This window comes from Leopardus geoffroyi, chromosome C2, assembly GCF_018350155.1.
Source record: "Leopardus geoffroyi isolate Oge1 chromosome C2, O.geoffroyi_Oge1_pat1.0, whole genome shotgun sequence".
Taxonomy (NCBI): Eukaryota; Metazoa; Chordata; class Mammalia; order Carnivora; family Felidae; genus Leopardus; species Leopardus geoffroyi.
Window position 1 is genome coordinate 129,559,816 of NC_059333.1, and position 18,565 is coordinate 129,578,380.

At 44.5% G+C, this 18,565-nt stretch overlaps 2 protein-coding genes and 1 long non-coding RNA gene across 9 annotated transcripts in view; all 3 read right to left on the reverse strand.

Moving 5' to 3' along the window:
• The window catches only part of BFSP2 (beaded filament structural protein 2), a 68,921-nt gene extending 57,821 nt beyond the window's left edge, over nt 1–11,100 (reverse strand). The window contains exon 1 of the mRNA XM_045503610.1: nt 10,485–11,100. Coding sequence (XP_045359566.1) covers nt 10,485–10,976 — 492 coding nt within the window. The 5' untranslated portion in view covers nt 10,977–11,100. The remainder of the gene's footprint in view (nt 1–10,484) is intronic.
• LOC123611552 lies at nt 5,179–7,915 on the reverse strand. Of its 2 annotated transcripts, none has more exons than XR_006718725.1 (2): nt 7,276–7,915; nt 5,179–5,502 (listed from the first exon to the last, which is right to left on the reverse strand). It is a non-coding gene; the product is annotated as an uncharacterized LOC123611552 (long non-coding RNA). The 2 variants fall into 2 exon arrangements; XR_006718724.1 differs by having other exon boundaries at nt 7,082–7,915.
• Nucleotides 11,101–13,278: 2,178 nt separating the features above from the next.
• The window catches only part of TMEM108 (transmembrane protein 108), a 364,474-nt gene continuing 359,187 nt past the window's right edge, over nt 13,279–18,565 (reverse strand). For all 6 annotated transcript variants that reach the window (XM_045503613.1, XM_045503615.1, XM_045503612.1 and 3 more), the window contains one exon: nt 13,279–15,168. In XM_045503613.1, coding sequence (XP_045359569.1) covers nt 15,046–15,168 — 123 coding nt within the window. In that variant the 3' untranslated portion in view covers nt 13,279–15,045. The remainder of the gene's footprint in view (nt 15,169–18,565) is intronic.

Consider the following 18,565-nt stretch of genomic DNA (forward strand, 5'->3'; position numbering starts at 1 on the left):
ACATGTAGCAACTTACAAGCATTATTTCATCCATATACCCGTCATCCAGCTCCAATGATTATAAATGCATGGCCTATTTTGTTTCCCCTATATCCCCTCACATTCCTACTCCACTTCAGATTCTTTTGAACAAATTCCAGATATCATTATTTCTTCTTCATATATCTCAGTATGTAGTGTTAAATTATAAAAATGCCTTAAAAATAACTTCTAAAAACATCTAAAAATGACATCTAAATATTAATAACAATTCCTCAAATACCCAGTTCATCTTTCCTCAATTGTCTAATTTTTAGTTTGTTTAGATAGTGGTTCAAATAATGTCCATTTTAGTGGGGTGATATGTCAGTTTAATCTCTTTTTTTTTTTTTTTAATTTTTTTTTTTAATTTTTTTTTTTCAACGTTTATTTATTTTTGGGACAGAGAGAGACAGAGCATGAACGGGGGAAGGGCAGAGAGAGACGGAGACACAGAATCAGAAACAGGCTCCAGGCTCTGAGCCATCAGCCCAGAGCCTGACGCGGGGCTCGAACTCACGGACCGGGAGATCGTGACCTGGCTGAAGTCGGACGCTCAACCGACTGCGCCACCCAGGCGCCCCAGTTTAATCTCTTTTAATGTATAGCTCTACCTCATCTCCCTTTTTGCTCCTTGCAGCGTTTTCTTGTTGAAAAATATTGGGTGTTTAGTTCTATAGTTTCCCCATTCTGCGTTTTGCTGATTTCATCGCAGTGGGTGCCAATAAACATGTTCATCTGACCTCTACATTTTCTGTAAATTCGTAGTTTTATTTTGAAGCGTAATCACATTCAGTTTTCTTTTTCTTTTCTGGCAAGACTATATCATAGGTGATGTTGTGTACTCTACTGGGGGGTACCTGTCTGCTGGTTTCTCTTTTTGTGATATTAGAAGCCATTTGATGATTGTTATTGCCTAGATCCGATTTTTAAATTATGTTTGCAAAGTGGTGATATTTGAATTCTATTTTAATGATTAATATTAGTTATAAATATAAATAAAATGTTAATAGTTACATTATTATTTATTTTTTAGCTGTATTATTTCTAAAAAAAGATAATTACTCTCTTCAATTCTTCTTTTTTTTTTTTTTTTTTTTTTTTTTGTTAATGCTGATGGATCTACAGTTCTTATAGGAAAGGTAGGAAAAATGACTAATTCTTTCTAGTTATTTACCAGGTTTCAAAATAATGAGTTGGTTCCCAGTGGACTCCAACACAACTAATAAGTGGGATTTTTTTTTTTTTGTATTATACTGAACTCATAGATTTAAACATACTTGATGTGTCTCAATGCCTTGTGGTTAATATTCTTATTGATATGTAGTCATCTTTGTTTAGTGGGAGCTTATTCAAATTGTCTCCTAAGTCTTTTCACATGACTCTAGCAGTTCTTTATAGCTTCTTTGGTTTTGGTATGATAAGAGGTTTCAGATTCATCTCTTACACTTCCTGTTCCCAAACCTGGATTCAGCCATTTCTCTAACTAAGGAGCCTCAGTTCTTGTAATGAAAGATGGTACTTAGTGATCCAAATCAGAGGCTAAAAATACTCATTGCTAGTGGGTTGACAATTGTTTCTAGGTCTTTTCACTGGCCAGAGTTAGGAAATGGGTATATATTTATTTTGGGACCACATACACCATGATTTTAAATGGATAATTTCAATTCAAATTCAGGACTAGAGAATTGTCACTAAACTTTATCTGCCTTACAAGTGTGTCTCCATTTATCCATACTAAAAGTCTCAGATCTCAATGACACAAATAGAATTACTCTTTTGCTTTATCCCACAGTACAACACACACACACACACACACACACACACACACACACACCAGTGTCAGAATAACAATATGAACAATATCATTACTGAAAATGATTTAATAAGATTTTTTTTCAGTACTCTTTGCATCCCACTAGGGATGTGCAAATTACTTTAGTATAAAAGTCACTTTTATAATTCCGCAAAAATACTTTCATGGTTCCAAAGTCATCTCCACATAACAAGATAAATTAAAAGAATTCTAGTGCCCATTCCTTTCCCCTCTACCCTACTCCCTCCATTCTCCTATAAATGATCATTTAAAAACACTTGTGGTTTTTATTTTCAATTACAAGTGAATATGTATGTATATGTTCATATATCTTCCTCTTCCTTAGATAAATGGTAGAATGAAATACACACTATCTCCACCTTGCTTTTTAACTCAACAATACATCTTGGAGATCATCACTCCATAATACTTATAGAGCTCTTCCTCATTCCTTTTGTGGATGTATCATTGCTTATTCAGCTCGTCCCCTATTGCTAAGTATTGGGGTTTTTTTCCAGTCTCTTGCCATTATAGCTATGATTGAAATGAACAACCTTGTGCGTACTTCTTGTTCATGTGTTTGCCAGGTATCATCAGGAGAGATTCCTAGAAGTGGGATTGCTGGATTAAGTCACATAAATGCACATATAGTTTGTCTAGATATTGCCAAGTTCTTCTCCATAGGCATTCTAACATTCTATTCCCATCAGTGCTGTGTGGAATTGGCTGCTTCCCTAGCACTTCACCAACAAAATAGATTGACACGCTTTTGGAGTTTTGCCAATCTGATAAGTGAAAAGGATATCTCAGGTAGGTTTTTGTTTTGTTTTGTTCGTATTTCTCTTATCATGGGTGAAGTTGAACATCCTTTTACGTGGTTAGAGCCATTTTCATTTATTTTTATGTCAACTCTCCATTTGTGTCTCCAGCCTATGTAACAGTAAGCACATTGTTGGCTTTTATTTTAAAACCTCAAATTCTAAATGCTGCTTATAGAATAGAGGTATTAATCCTTTGAATTCAAAGTTGCAAATACTTTTTTCTAGTTTGTCATTTATCTTTTAATTTTGCTTATGGTGTTATTTTGTGATGCAAAATTTAAAATTTTTTGGTAATAAAATTAACAGTATTTTCCTTTATTGCTTTTAGATTTTGAATTATATCAAGGAAGACTTCTTCCACACCCAGGTTATAAAGGAATTCACCCATGCTTTCTACTTGTATGGTTTCCTTTTTTACATTTAAAAAATGTATCCAAATGGGATATATTTGGAATTGATTTAGGGAACAGTGAAGGATGGATCCAATTTTATTTTCCTTATGACTATCTAGTTGTCTGAATACCATTTATTAAAAAATCCATCATTTCCTCCATTAGATTCAAATAGTGCATTTATCAATACTAAATTTCTGTATGTAGCAGGGCCTACTTTTGAATTTTATATTTTGTTCCATTGGTCTTCTTATCTTTTATGGACCAATATGGAACTGCTTTGTGAATGAGATTCTAGTATATTTCAATGTCTGGGAGAGCTGACGTTTCCCTCCTTGCTCTCCTCTTTCAGTTTTTCTTTTTGGCTATGCTTGCCTTTATGTTTAAAAAATTATTTTTTAATGTTTTATTTATTCTTGAGAGAGAGACAGACAGTATGAATAGGGGAGGAGCAGAGCAAGAGAGGGAGACACAGAATCCGAAGCAGCCTCCAGGCTCTGAGGTGTCAGCACACAGCCGGACACAGGGCTCGAACTCACAGACGGTGAGATCATGACCTTAGCCGAAGTCGGATGCCCAACCAACTGAGCCACCCAGGCGCCCCTCTTGCCTTTATGTTTTTACAAATGAAATTTACAATAAGCCATTGTAGTTAAAAAAAAAAAAAAACCAACCCCTATGATACTGTAAAATTAGGATTGCATTAAATATGTAAATTAACTTAGGGAGAACTGACATTTTTCTTGAGTCTTTATATTCAAGCACATGGTCTTTGTTTCCGTTTATGCCTTTCAAGAGAGGTTTATTATTGTCTCATATACATTTTGGACATTTCTTGTTAAGTTTATTTAGAGTTATTTTAACTTTTGCTATCATAAATGAGATGGCAGCCATTTATATGTGAAATAAACATATGTCTATGTGTGCGTATATATATATTTAGCATATATCTTTAATGTGTATAACCTGCTACTTTCCTAAATTAACTTATTTTCTATTGTACAGTTTTCATGTGGATCCTTTTGGGCTTTCCAGAAAGACCAGCATTTTCCTTCTTTCTTTCCAATCCTTATACCTCCAATTGCTTTCTCTTGTGTGGCATTAACTGTGACCTCTGACCAGTGTTCCATAACAGTAAAGATAGTGGGCATCCTTATCTTGTTCTTAATTTCTATAGGAAGTCCTCTTGTATTTCTTTCTTAGCTATTTTATCATGTCAAGAAAGTCTCCAATCATCCTTATTATTCAGGTGAGAAATCAAGATGTAGCAAGATCAGTGAAGAATTTGCTGTCAGTCTTTGTAGCCCATCCCCTATTTTTTGTCACTGGGACAGCCCAGTCCTCTACTCTTCAACATGGCCGGTGCATTTTAAGAGATGTTACGAGATTTGACAATGAGCCTCCAATGATAGGACTCCTTCTCCCCCCTGTATTCTGTAGCAGAATTTTGCTTCTGCACAGATATCCTCTACTTAGTAAAGCTAGAACCCCCAGGAAATCAGAAACTACCCTTCTTAGAAAGCAGTTTGGTGACTGCCTATATTACTGGACCAAGACCCTTGGGGGAAGCCTCATGCCTCCTTCCCTGCCTCTGCTCCCTCCAAAGATTTCTTCCTCTCTTATATGTCACTCTCCCTGAGAGGAATTCTCCTAAATACATTTTTTTTCTCCATAAAGTAACATTTCTAATGATACTTTAGTGTCCTTTATAACTTGGCTAACAAAGTAGTTAACTTACTGGCCTCCTCTGACCAAAGTATATGTACAGTACTCAGAAGAGATGGGGTGGTTTATCTTGGGTAAATTTATGCAGGGTGTTGCAGATACTAAAATAGCTCAGGGTTCTTTCTCCCTCCCCCTTTCAGGGACACCAGGTTGTGAATCATGAACGATGATCTTATGGCCTTCTTATTCAGGGGCACTGGGGGCTGGGGCTGGGGGGTTAGTTCTTGTTTCTTTTTCTTTTAAAACAAAAACAAAAAACCCTGTTAGGACCACAGGTTCTGTGGGGAGAGAAACTGGCCCTCACCTGGATTGGCTAAGTTTCCAGCAGTTTCCCCAAATAGGCAGATCCCCAGAGTATGGGTCTCTCTTTGCAAGGACAGAAAGAGGAACTGTGAAAGGCAGGAAAAATATTCAAATCAGGTTCATTTTAAATTCTAATTCTCTTGCTTTTTAATGATTTTGATTTCCCCTTTCTTCCAGCTAACAACCTTTGCTGTGTGAGGTGTAAGCTGCTGTTTTCTCCCACGGAGACCAATAATTTCAGTGGAAACTGAAGCCTCCACGTTCCCCTTTCTTTCCCAGGCAGCATCTCTCTGGCCTTGGCCTTGGCCTTGGCTTGCTCCCTGTGCTCTGAGACTCTGCCTCCATGGCTGCATCTCTTCTGTCCCAGTCTCCTTTTCTCTGCAGCTCTGAGACAGGGAGGCTGCCTAATTCCAAGCTTGTGTTTGGCCTATTTGAAGATGAAAGGGTCTGACATTGCTGCCAGAACTTATTATGAGCACCATTCACTTGGCAAGAGAAGTTGGGAGCACTCGGCAAAGCAGGAGAGGAAAAGAGTCAGTTTCTGCCCAAGCAATGGGCAGGGACTGTGCCCTCTTTGGCCTCTGGGGCCATCACCTGAGAGTTTTCCTGTTTTTACTGCTTAGCAGAAGTGGCTGAGTTTCTAATATAACTGAGGAGTGGGGAGAGAGAGGTTTGGAAGTGAAAAGGGACTTTGTATACATTAACCCTAGCAGGATTGGCTATGTGATTTGTGGGTCCTCGTGCAAAAGGAAAACATGGAGCTCCTTGTTCCAAAGGCAGGGGGGTAAAGTGCTTTGAAAGGTGGTAAAATATAAAGGAAATAAATAATGGTGGCAAAATATAAAACTCTGTGGTTTTTCTCTTGTCTTGTCATGGTAATTTTTGCTAGTTAATCTTGCACATCCTCAGACACAAGGGTACTCAAGGGGGCAAATGCAAACTCTTCTAGGCTCCCCGGGGGCCCTGCCCCACTATTTGGGGCACTGTGTGGTATACCAACTGCTTGGTTAGCCTTCCTTCCCTGCCTGGTATCTGCCTTTCCCACAGACCGGCCACTCTGACCCATGGAGGATAGGCAACGCTAAGAGGATTGAACTTCAGTGTGGCCCTGCAGGTGCCTGGGTCAAGGGTAGACAAGAGGCTCACCCTTCCCCTCTAGCTGCCTTCTAGATGCAGTGTGGTGCTGCCATTCCTGGTTCTGTGCCACACCCAGGAAGCAACCCGCCCCTCCCTGAGCCTGTGACGAGGCCCTAACTGGAGTTGGTGGTGGGTGGGGGCCTGGGGTTCCCAGGGTCGCAGGACTGAGCAGCTGAGAGCTTTGGATTCTCGGAGCCCAGACACTCTTAGCATGGCATGGCTGCCTCTGAAGCCTGTGTGAAGGGAAGGCAGCACTTTCTGAAATAAATGAATTTCTGGTAGTCTGTTCTCTAGGCCTGGAAGAGGTTAGGGGCCCTGGTTGGGGTGGGCCCCTCTTGCAGTTCTATGGGAACTGGCTGGTTGGTGGGTCTAGGGCTCCATGACAAAGCACCCTGGAAGGCAGTGGGGGCCCCCATTCCCCAGTGGGAAAGGCTTTGTCTCTGATTAGCCAGAAGTTGGGTTTCTGAGTAGCCAGAAGTTGGGCCTGCCGTTTGAGGACAGATAGGGCTTGGGAAGGAGCTATCATCGCATGGCTGTTGGGTGAAGAGGACTCTTGGGGTGGAGAAAGGAAGAAAGGATCCAGCTAAGGCCCTGAAGGGGGGCCATGGCCTCCAGAGGCGAGTCCCTTGGTTTGAGGCTCGGCTCCCAGGGGACTGGGGTAGAGTGTTCTGACTCAGGATGGCCTGCTGCCCGCGTACCGTGCTTCACAGTTCCCAATGCACCTTTTTGCATCTTATTTCATCTCATGCACACAGGGACCCTGGGAAGTGCTCATTCATTTTATAGATAGTGAAAGGGGGACATAGAGCAAAGGAATGGCTGGTCCACGTAAGTGGCAGAACCAGGATTTGAAGTGGGGCCCCACTCACGGTTGAGCATCAATCCTGTACATGGCTCCAGGTAGCTGCAAGGCTGTGAGTGAAGCAGTCTCTCTAAGCTGTTAGTCACTAATTTTACTGGGTCCATAACATTCAGTTAACCCCCTTAACAGTTCTCCTCAGTAGATAAAGTAATCCCCAAATGGCAACTGAGGAGACAAGTTGAGAGAAGTTAAGTAACTGACCCAAAGGCACCCAGTGAGCAGGTGGCAGTGCCCACATCCAAATGTAAGTTCACTGTAAGCTGAACTAGTTTAAGCTCTTTCCAGTCTTTCCACTGGTGGGGAGAGCTGGTTCTTCCTAAGTGGCCAAGAGTGCGAGGGCACGGCCAGGCAAGGGACCACAGGACAACATGGTAACTAACTACCACCGTGGATGTGTGTAGAGGCTGTCATGAGATCACAGAAGGAACAGGGGGAGCATCACAAAGGAGCAGGCTGAGGACACGCAGTTGTGTTCAGGGTCTCTTAGGTGGGTGGTGTGGCTGGGACAGAGACGTGGCTTCATGAGGGCTTCGGGGACTGAGCCCAGAGTCATGGATTGTGTCCTGACAGTGATGAGGAGTCCAGAAAGGTGTTGGGCAGGGACATAATACAGTCAGATCCCATATGTCCAAAAGAGGATGCTGGTGACTGGTAGAGAACACCAGGAAGGAGAGCAGGCATCAGCAAAGCCATCTTAAAGCTTTATGTTGAAGCCTGGAGGGGTAGAAAGCGTGGGTCAGCTTTGTAACCGCAACAAAGGAAAATTAATGTGCATATGTAGAATTTTCTTTGGTTCTTTGTGGCGGAACAGAGCTTAATATGGCTGGAAGGCTGGGCTGTGTGATACAGAAATAACTTCATTTTACAGGTTGGTCTAACTGTATCTTCAAGTTCATGCTTTAAAAAAAGGAAGAAAAAGAGAACTCTGTAGTCATATGAAGGATCTCACTTATCGTCACTTAATGTTTATTTCTGAGACAGAGAGAGACAGAGTGTGAGTGGGGAAGGGGCAGAGAGAGAGGGAGACGCAGAATCTGAAGCAGGCTCCAGGCTCTGAGCTGTCAGCACAGAGCCCGACGCGGGGCTCGAACTCACAAACCCATGAGATCATGACCTGAGCCGAAGTCGGTCTCTCAACCAACTGAGCCACCCAGGTGCCCCAGTTATGGTCATTTAAGAGGAAAATGACCACCAGTGTCAGGGCTGAATGTCTTGGCATCCAGCCTTTGCTTTGGCAGCCCTGTGGCTGTGCTGCTGTCATGGTGTAGCTTTCTGGCCTGTAGTCTACCTGCAGGCAGGAACCATGCAACTTACATATCTATGGATTCGCTGTAATAGCCACAGCATTAGACCCGTTTTACAGATAAGGCCAATGATGCATAGAGAAGTTGAGTAAGTTGCCCAATCTCCTGTAGCTAGCTACAGTTGAATATGGACTATGTTTTGTGGCCATACTTTCTGACTTAGAAATCAGGATACCTGACTTCTCATGAAAAGCCTGTGTGGCATCTGAATGTGAGAAATTGTCCTGCACATGCTGAAATATTGGAATATCTGGGGACAGCCTGGTGGTTAATAGGACACAAATATTTGGACTCAGGGCTACCAGGGAGGATCTGGGAGGGATGGCTGTCTTAGATTTGACAGCTTTAAGCCCCAAGCTGCTCTTAAGTTGGCTTTCTCTCACAGCCCAGATTGATGCAAGCAGGACAACGGCTCCAGAGGAAAGCCAAGAGGACAGTATTGCACATCACACATACTGAGCTGACAGCCAGGCACTGATTGCCTATGAGCCCATGAAGGAGAAGCATCCTGGGATGAAATGGGAGGCAGGCAGGGAATGGGGAGCCTCTCAGTGTTCCTGCTCTGCATCACCCAGTCACACACAAATGAGGCTTGTGACCTCCTCTCCGGGGACTGCGTGCTGGGCCCCAGGGTACAAGGGCAGTTCCTAGCTGAGTTGGAGGCTGATCTAGCTCAGAGGGATCCTAAGGCCAGCCTTTGTTGGGTGGAGGTGGGGGAGGGAAGGGACAAGAAAGAGCCACCCACAGAGACCTGATGAGATATGCAATGCTGGCTGGAGTCCCAGTGGTGGAACCATAGGCCGCAGGCCAGACGTGACAGATGAGCTCAGCATTCTGCAGCAATCAGCCTGGAGAGCACATCCTGACCAAGCAAGGGGGAATGATGAAACCTCTGTGTCCTGCCCTGTCCCATGAGATAGCCACTGGCCACATGTGGCTATTTAAATCTATTATTATTGTTATTATGATTATGATTAATTTATATAGAAAGAAAGAGCACACACAGGGCAGGGCAGAGGGAGAGAGAGAGAGAGAGAGAGAAAGAGAGAGAGAGAGAGAGAGAGAGAGAGAATCTTAAGCAGGCTCCACACTCAGCGCTGAGCCTGACCTGGGGCTTGATCTCATAACCCTGGGATCACAACCTGAGCTGAAGTCAAGAGTCAGATGCTCAACTGACTGAGCCACCCAGGAGCCCATATTTACATTTAAATAAAATAAAATAAAATAAACATAAAAATAAAAATTCAATTCCTTATCTTATTAGCCACATTTCACGTGCTCAATAGCCATATGTGGCTAGTGGCTACCAGACTGGACAGTGTGGGTATAGGACATTTCAATCATGGCAGAAAGTTCTATTTCAGTGTAAATTATTTCATTAATATTTTAAATATTGACTACATGTTGAAATAACATTTAAAATATACTGAGTTAAATAAGATATGCTAATATTAACTTTACCTGTTTCTTTTTTACTTTTTTTTTACTGTAGGTAATGGAAACTTTTTAATTACCCTGTGGCTCCTATTTCTATTGGACAGTGCTGTAGTCGATGAATAGAGGAACACACCCCCATTTATCCATTGTTTTTAATGCCATATCCATTCGATGGTGTTCCATTTGATGATGTCTGTAAAAACTCTTGCTTAATACAAAGGGTACAGAGTCAGCCCAGGCTAATGGGATGAATGCAAGCTTTGGAACTGGAACAATTTGGGCTCAAAGCTGAGCTTCCCTATGGGCTGCATGATCTGGACAAATTACTTAATTTCTTTGTGCCTCAGTTTTCTCATCTGAAAAATGCGGTCAGTGAATAAGTCCCTGCCTAGCACTGCTTTGAACACAGGAGACAGTGCATGTACAGGGACTCCTATGGACCTGGCCCTTAGTCTACCTCAGTAAATGGCGACTGTCATTGTTATCATTGCCATCAGTATTTCCGAGCATGAAAGAGTAAGAGGCTATGGTCAGTTTCTTTGGCCTGAGACCATTCACTCCCCTGCCCCTGCCTCAGCATCCTTGCTCTCTGATGATGACCCCCCAGGCATCTGTGAGCATCCTCTCTTGGCCCTACACAAAGCCCTTGGGCATAGCCCACGTACTCACCTGTTGGCAGCTGCTGGCCCAGGAAGCCCTGAGGGCACCCCAGCTTTCGGAGCGTGTGGCCTTGCTCTCCAGGTGCACGCGCAGTTGTGCCTCCAGCTCCTGGCTGACGTTCTCGAGGGCATGAACCTTGGCCATGTATTCCACCAGGCAACCCCCCAGGTCCTCAACGGCACCGAGGTTCCTCTCCAGGCCTGGAGCTGGTGCTGTGGCCAGACCTGAGCTCCGCAGGCCCTGCAGGAAAACGCTGCTGATGCCCAGGGCCCGGCGTGTCACGCGGGTGCCCAGGCCACCTGTGTACCCACTGGGCACCATCCCTACATAGACTCTGGGTCCTCGGACGAGACCACCCATGGCATTGGTCCTGGAGGCTGGGGGGCTATCCAGGGAGGATGATGACCATGTTCCCCCAAAGGACGCCCTGTGCCTCTGGAGGGGCAAGCTGGAGCTGGCACCGGTGGGCATGTCCACCACCACTCGCCTGCTGCTCGTCATCCCTTCTGCCTCTGCTGTGCCTAGTGGGCTTACAGAGCCCAGTGACTTTTGGTTTCCAGCCCCAGTGTCCCTGTGGCTCAGTTGTGGGCCTCTCTGGAAGCTCCCCTATCCCAGGGCTGCTTTGTCTGCTGTTTTCCATGAGCTTCCACCATTCACCGAGCTGAAAGGGAAACAGGCCCTGCCCAGGGCTGCGTGCAGAAAGGCACTCATGCATTCTCTGCAAGGTCATGTGCCTGACCTCCCAGATTTTTCTGCTGGTGATGGGGGTGCTAGATCAGTGCGGACTGTGGGGGTGGCTCATCTGGATTTGTGTACTTTACTACCTAAGAGAGAGCAAGGCAGGCATCAAGCAGCCCATTTCACAGATGAGTAAACTGAGACCCAAAGGCCTCAGATCACAAGTGTAGTGACCCAGGACTGAATCCAGGTGTTCCAGGGCCGATTTCAGAGCTTTCTACATCTTTACATGTGTTGTGTATGTAAATGTGTGAATGTGCATGCACGTCCACACAGGTAATAGAGGATGGAAATGGATGTGAACCAGCCACAGTGGGAGGCAGCCCCATGAACTGAAGAGAAACAAACCAAACCTGTTGCCTCCCTTCCCCTCCTTCAGTCTTGGTAGCAGCTTCAGGTCCTTCTGTGGCATTTTTCTTCCCCCAACACTGCTGTTTATCAGCTGCTTGACCATGGCCACGTTGCTTCACCTTTCTGGATCTTGCTTTCCATGCACTGGCCTGAGCTCTCCCTAATGCAGTAGTGCAAGGGATCCTGGGAATTCAGGTCCCACACATGTTGGGCACCTTTTATGCTGTAGCTGTTCCCTACACCTCTGTTTCTCCATTTGCCAGAAAACTAGTAAATCAAAACAAAGAGAAGGTTTTCGAGTAAGCTCTTTAAGGGTGGGTGCTTCAAGTTAGGTTTTGATGACACCCCCTGGGTTTTAATTCCTGCTGTCAGCATCCAGTAAGGCCTGTTGTTATGGTCACACCTCAATTACTTTCCCAGATCTAGAAAAGATCCTCTTTGCTATCCTGAGATAACAAAATGGACCTAAATAAACTCCACTGCACGTAAGTTTTACAGTAGAGAAACCAAGTAGCCAAAACCCAGAGCTGGATATTTATCCCAAATCCTGCACCACGGGGACGTACCTCAAGTGAGAGAAGGGGAAGGAAGCCAATTTCTAGTAAGTACTGAATCTATCCTAGTGCTGTACATAATTTCCATACTTTGTTTCATTGAATTCTCAATTTAACCTTCGAAGGTAGGTACAGGGTTGACATGTACTGCTATTTGGGCTGTGCACTGTACAATTCCAGAAGTATCATCACATGTCAAATGATCAGTTATTAACTCCTTATGTGATGAAGATCCTGAAAGCTGCAATGACTTTTCCAAGGTCCCCTATCCAGAAAATAACAGAGCTAGGACAAGAAAATCTCATCTGACCCCTAGTCCAGTGACTTATGTAGGACGCCCTCTGTCTCCCACCACCTAGAGAACAGGGTACTATCCAAAGTCACACAAGCAGAGTTCAAAACTACAGTTACCTACTGGGATATTCTATGCGCTCTTCCTTGCTGATTAGGACACCATAACTTTTTTTCCCCTTTCTACTTTGTCTGAGTTGACACAGAAGATACTGTATAAATATCAATGTTGGTATATGATTAACAGATTAAGGAACCAACTTGATCAAGTAAAAGGTGGCAGTGTCCTTGTTTAGACGTGGCATTCTTGGTGCAAACACCACCTCTGAGGCACCCTATAGGCCCCACCGCACCCGCCAGACTCTTATAATAACATCCTCCTAGCACAGGGGGTGCTGCCTGGGTCTTGAGGGGCTGCAGGAATTTCAGGGTGTATCATCCAAGGCTAAATGAAGGGTTCAAACTACTGATGAAGCTGTTTGCACAGGTGTCATGTTTAGGCACTGTTATTTCCTACAGAATGGTAACTCTCAGTGGACAGGTTAACCCCAGCTTTCTCTGACCTTTCTCTGATACGTACAGTAAAACCCCCAGCCCTGTGGAGGGAGAGAGGAAGAAGGGATGTACCTTAATTGACACCAGAGTTTCCAAAGACCTAAAGAAAGAGGACTTTTGGAGAAGTCACAAACATGTTCTAAAGGATTGGTATTACCAAATGACAAACTGCCAATAGCTCATTACTCATAAAACCCAACTTATTGTTAAAATAGATTAAAAAATACAGATGGACATTAGGCAGTGTCAGGACTTAAGGAAGACTTAAAAGTTATTTTAAAATGAAAAGAATGCAAAATGTATTAGCATCTTAATCCTCTGGCTAGTAAAATAAGTTTATTTATATATACATGGTAGTTGAATTCTGTGGATAAGGAAAAATAAGTCATACATCCACATATGTATATATAACATATGTATCTTTGATTACATATATTATATATAATTTTACTTTACAAACAGATTTCTTTCTATATATACGCACACACATTGCTATATTAAATGCAATAGTTAACAGAAATAGAAGGTTTAAAGGTCATACAGCAGCACACTGGGAAATGAATCTCAGAGCAACATTTAACCTGCTTCCTTGTGGGTTGAAGAGTCTTTAAAGAGACACATCCACCAAACTCATGTTAAGTAGGTTCATACAACATTGAGAACACACATTTTTGAAGGCCATCTTTAAAAAAAAAAAAGAAATGTAGGAAGAAAGGAAAAAGGTATGATAAAAAGACCACAGCAACAACACGAACATACGAATCAACATTCAAGTTCAATTCCCAATCTGACTATAAGAACATCTATATTGAAAATATACTATCAAACTAATTTTCTTTTAGAGAAAGAGTCAAAGCAGTTATCTACTCTCCCAACCACTCTCTATTAGGGAAAAAGTGAGAAGCAGCCATCTGTGGAAGCCTCTGTTGCGTCTCTGTGGGTCTGAGCCCTCCTGAGCGTGGACAGGCGAGGGGAGCAGTGGAGGGGAGACTGGAGAATGCGAGCTGGATGGCAAGCCTGTCTACTGACCCACAGGCAGGTCTGCAACGCCAGGGAGGGATATCAGGATGTCTTCTCCCAAGTGATCCACTTTAGCAATCTTGTTTAAGATCACAGGAGGGCTTAGAAAATTACAGCCCCATAATTCAAGGCCTCTTAACATGTTCCTCAGGGGCACAGTGCGATGCCTTTTGAGAAAACAAAGCTGAACCCCAATAAACATTTGATCCTTGAAGGAGAGCAAGCATACCAAAGCTCCGGGGCTAGGATCCACATCTAAACCATCTCTAGAGAAAGGCACGAGCTTTAAAGCAGATGTGGGTGTTGGAGAGGATGCAGGAATGTGCTTAAGGGGGGGGGGCTTATTTTCCACCAGGGCAAGGCAGTCCTGTTGTTAGCACAGTGGAAGCTCCCTGTCGTGGGATGTTAGGGGGATGTGGCCTTGACGGGACGCCCATGATGTCCTCCACAGGCTCCTGAGGGCTGCATGTTCCTGCCCGCGGTCCTTAACTCAGTTGGAATTACGCTCGACAGCCAATGGTGCCACTGTGCAGGTGCAGGACGTTTATCTGCTGGAGTGGCGAGGTGCTCCCCCTTCCTGCTCTGTGCACGAGTCTACTGCTTCTCCCCCGGTGGCCCACTTGCCTTCACTGGTGTGTACACAGAGGGGGAGGGAAGGGAATCCCACTGAATCAAGAGGAACCAGAACTTTAAGGAGCACGCAAAGGGCCGTACTCTTGACCAATTTAAAATCGCACCTCTACAGGTCTGTCTCTTCCCTCACCTGCCTGGGGCTGCTGGGACCCCAGGTGCTCAAGGACAGTTATTAAGAGAAGCAATCAATGCAACTGCTTTGCTTAGAAATACCTTTATTTTATAAAGCCACGGATCGTTCTGTAAAGTTTTTTTTTTTTTTTAAACCACACTTGTAAAAAAGATGTTGACAATTCTTAGGGGGAGAAAAAGCTGAAAATGTTTCTCATTAAGTCAGGGTTACACAAAGGTTATATTTATAATATATATTTGTATATTTATAATTTAGAGACGAATGGTAGGGAACGGCAAAGCAAGGGTTGCTGCTGTTAGATCTCCGACACTTGATCATTTCCCACAAATAGTGTTTCCTGGCAGAAGGGGTTAACAAGGACCATCCCAGTGTCTCTGTAGTCGCCGTTGGCTGGGGAGCGGGGCTCTGAGAGCTGGTCCTGGGAGGAGAGAGGCAGGACATGGGATGATCTCAGAGGGTTTAGGCAGTGGCCATTCATAAAGAAATACACACACGAGGACATTTGTTTCCACATGGGATTGCTTTGGTAAACACCTTTCATCATCTTCACTGCCAGCGTGGAGGTGCAGAGCCCTCTCTGCTCTTCTTTCATATTTTTGCAGCAGCTTCTGAACAAGATTTCCTGCTTCCTGAATCACTCCCAGCTCAGGCTGCCAGAGATGGTATTGCTCTCCTTGTAAAAGTCCGAGAGGGCCCGCCATGAGTGACATTCAGCATATCTCGGTGCTCTAGTGGGCAAACCCACACTCTCCCTCCTGCCTCTTTCTCACAGATCTTTGGGAGATGTGGCTGCCTTTCTTCCCTCCACCTTCACACCCTACACTTGCCCACCTCCTTCCTCTCCTACCACCCACCTGGCAGGGCCTTCAAGGGCTCACTCCTCCCCATCCTGAGTCCTCTCAAAACCTGCTTAGAATTATAGCCTCATTTCTTGTAGTACTAGATGGTTCTGAGGTGAAAGGACCTGAATCTCTGTGTGACAATGGGTGGTAAGTGAAAAATACAGTCTGTCTCCACAGCCCCAGAAATGGAAAAGCCTACAAAGAGGTAATTCACTGATCAGGTCATCTGAATAGCTTTGGCCTCATCCAATAAAGGCTGCAAGCATTTGTGGGCCACTAAATGTCTATACTCAGATTCAGGCCCAGGTATAATTTAGGGAGGGAAAAAAAGTCACAGCTTGTCCTAATTCTCAAACACTGAAGTCTCAGAACCTGCAGGCTACATCAGGGCAAAGACTCAGTAATATGCTGAGGCAGAGCTGGCTTAAGCCAGACTTGCTTAGATGTCTCCACTTGAAGAAGACATAATTAATTCTCTCAAGTTTATTTTTAAGCAAAACATGTATAATTTTTGAGGAGTACATATTGCCTTATGGATAATAAGGAGAGAAAGAAAGAAAGGCCATTTGTCAGTAAAATGACTTTCCAGAAGACGAGAATTTCCATCAATGTCTGGAATTGGTTGAGTGCCCATCTCAGAGGCAGACACAGAGTCAGCCCTCTAAGTAAGGAAAACAAGGCAGCATGTCACTGAGTGGACTACCATTCCCATTCTTCATTGGGCTTTGGGTGGAGCTGTGGAGGGGAATTTTGGAGGATGAGATCTGGTGTGTCGTTTCATGGTTTTGTTTTGTTTTGTTTTTTAATGTTTATTTTGGAGAGAGCGAGTGTGAGCAGGGCAGGGGCAGAAAGACAGGGGGATAGAAGATACAAAGTGGGCTCTGTGCTGACAGCAGTGAGCCTGATGCAGGACTCAAACTCATGAACTGTGAGATCACGACCTGAGCCGAAGCTGGCGGCTCAACCAACTGAGCCACCTAGGCTCCCCCTGTATAGTTCTTACAAAGCAAGTGTTCACCATGGGTGAACCATGTGGACACTTTTTGCAGCAGAAAAAAGAAAGTTACTTAAGAAATATCAGACAAGAAAGAAGGAAAAAAAAAAAAAAAAAGAAGAAGAGGAGGAAGGGAAGGAAGAGGGGGGGAAAAAAAAGCATGGAAAAATTTCCAGGCGCTTTTTGGGCATCCCAGTTTTGCCTGTACAGCCTAGATTTGTGCTTCGCTCTTTCATCAACCCAGAAGGGGAGCAGGGCACCAGAGAAACTTGCTTAGGCAAAGCACTTGGCAGCCACTGGCGCTGGCAGCCTACAGGGCGGGCGGTCAGGGCTGCCCCGGCTGTGGAGTGTGGGGCACCTGCCCTGTGATGGCAAGGCCACTCTCGGGGTGGTCCACAGCGCCTGGGTGTGCCCAGAGAGTGGGAACAAACTAACACTGCGCTACGTAAAGCAGGATGAGGGCAGGAGGCCTGCTGGGAGGGAAACAGCCATAAAGCCCGTGCTGAAGCCAAACTGACCTTTTTGCTGCTGGTTCTGCTGCAACCTCCTGACCCTGGGAGGGTGACTGCTGGAGGCAGCCTCTACTAGAGCCTCTGGCTTGTGTCTGATGGCAGCCCAGGTGCCCTGGCTGGAATGACTAACTGGGACGCTGCACAGGCAGGGCCCTTTCTATAGTAAGCTCACAGGCACGGCCCTTTGGCTTTGGTTTTCGTTTATCAGTTTGCAGAGAGACTACGAGAAATTTATGTACTTAAACGTTTTTTAACGTTTATTTATTCATTTTGAGAGAGAGCGAGCGAGCAGGGGAGGGGTGGAGAGGGGGAAGAGAGAAAATCCCAAGCAGGCTCTGTGCCTTCAGCACAGCCTGACACGGCGCTCGATCTCATGAACCGTGAGATCATGACTTGAGCCGAAATCAAGAATCGGACACTTAACTGAGTCACCGAGGCACCCCAGGAATATGAGAAATTTAGAGTTCAGGGATTCACAGCCCACATTCAAAGTGTGGCCAGCCCCTCTGCTAACTTAGCCATTTTTCGCTCATTATAATAGTTTTCAGAAAATCTTTAAAATAAATTTTTATTTTTTATTGAAGTTTAGTTGACATTCAGTATTATTTTAGCTTTAGGTGTACAACATAGTGATCTGACAATTGTCTGCATGATGAAATTTTCACCACAATGACTGTAGCTACCACTTTTGCTATGCAGGATGTGCACTGACCATACTAAAGGTCACTGCTTTCATGAAGCCTGTCCCTCTGTCCTTCAGTTAAAATTTTTTATTGAGCGTCCACTGTGTGTTAGGCTTTGGGCTGGGTGATGGATCAATAATGAACAAAACTTGTGGTTCATTCATGTGATAAACATTTACCAAGCACCTAGCAAGTGCTGGGCACTGTTCTAGGTGCTAGGGATAGAGTGGTGAGAAGAACAAACAGAGCTCCTGCCCTCAGGCAGCAGAGACAGATGACAGGCCTGAGTGATAGGGAGAAGTTATTGAGGTGAACATGAGGGGGTGCTGGGGAGGGACAGACAACATTCCAGCAGAGGGGAGAGTCATGCACAGCCCTAGAACAGAATGTAACTTGGTGCCATAAAGAAATGAAATCCGGTGTGGCTAGAGCTTAGCAAATGAGAGGGAGAGTGGAGTGATGTGAGGCTGGAGGGTCAGGCCAGGGCAGGGCCAACCTCCCAGGCCCTGTAGATGACTCTGAACTTTAACTTGAGAGCACCAGGAAGCTACTGAAGGGCTCTGAGTACATGAGCGATGTGATCACATTTATGTTTGTAAAAGCCCACTCTGGCTGCTGTGGGGGATGGATCTGCAGGGGAAGAGGGCACTGTGTCTCCAGAAGAACTCTTCTTGGCTCTCCCTGCTTTTACTCAGATGTCTGTCATCTTTCTCCTGGACCTTGATTGGTCCCAGCTGGCCTACTTATTTTGAGTCTTTCTTCCGGTCATCCCATCCATTCATCC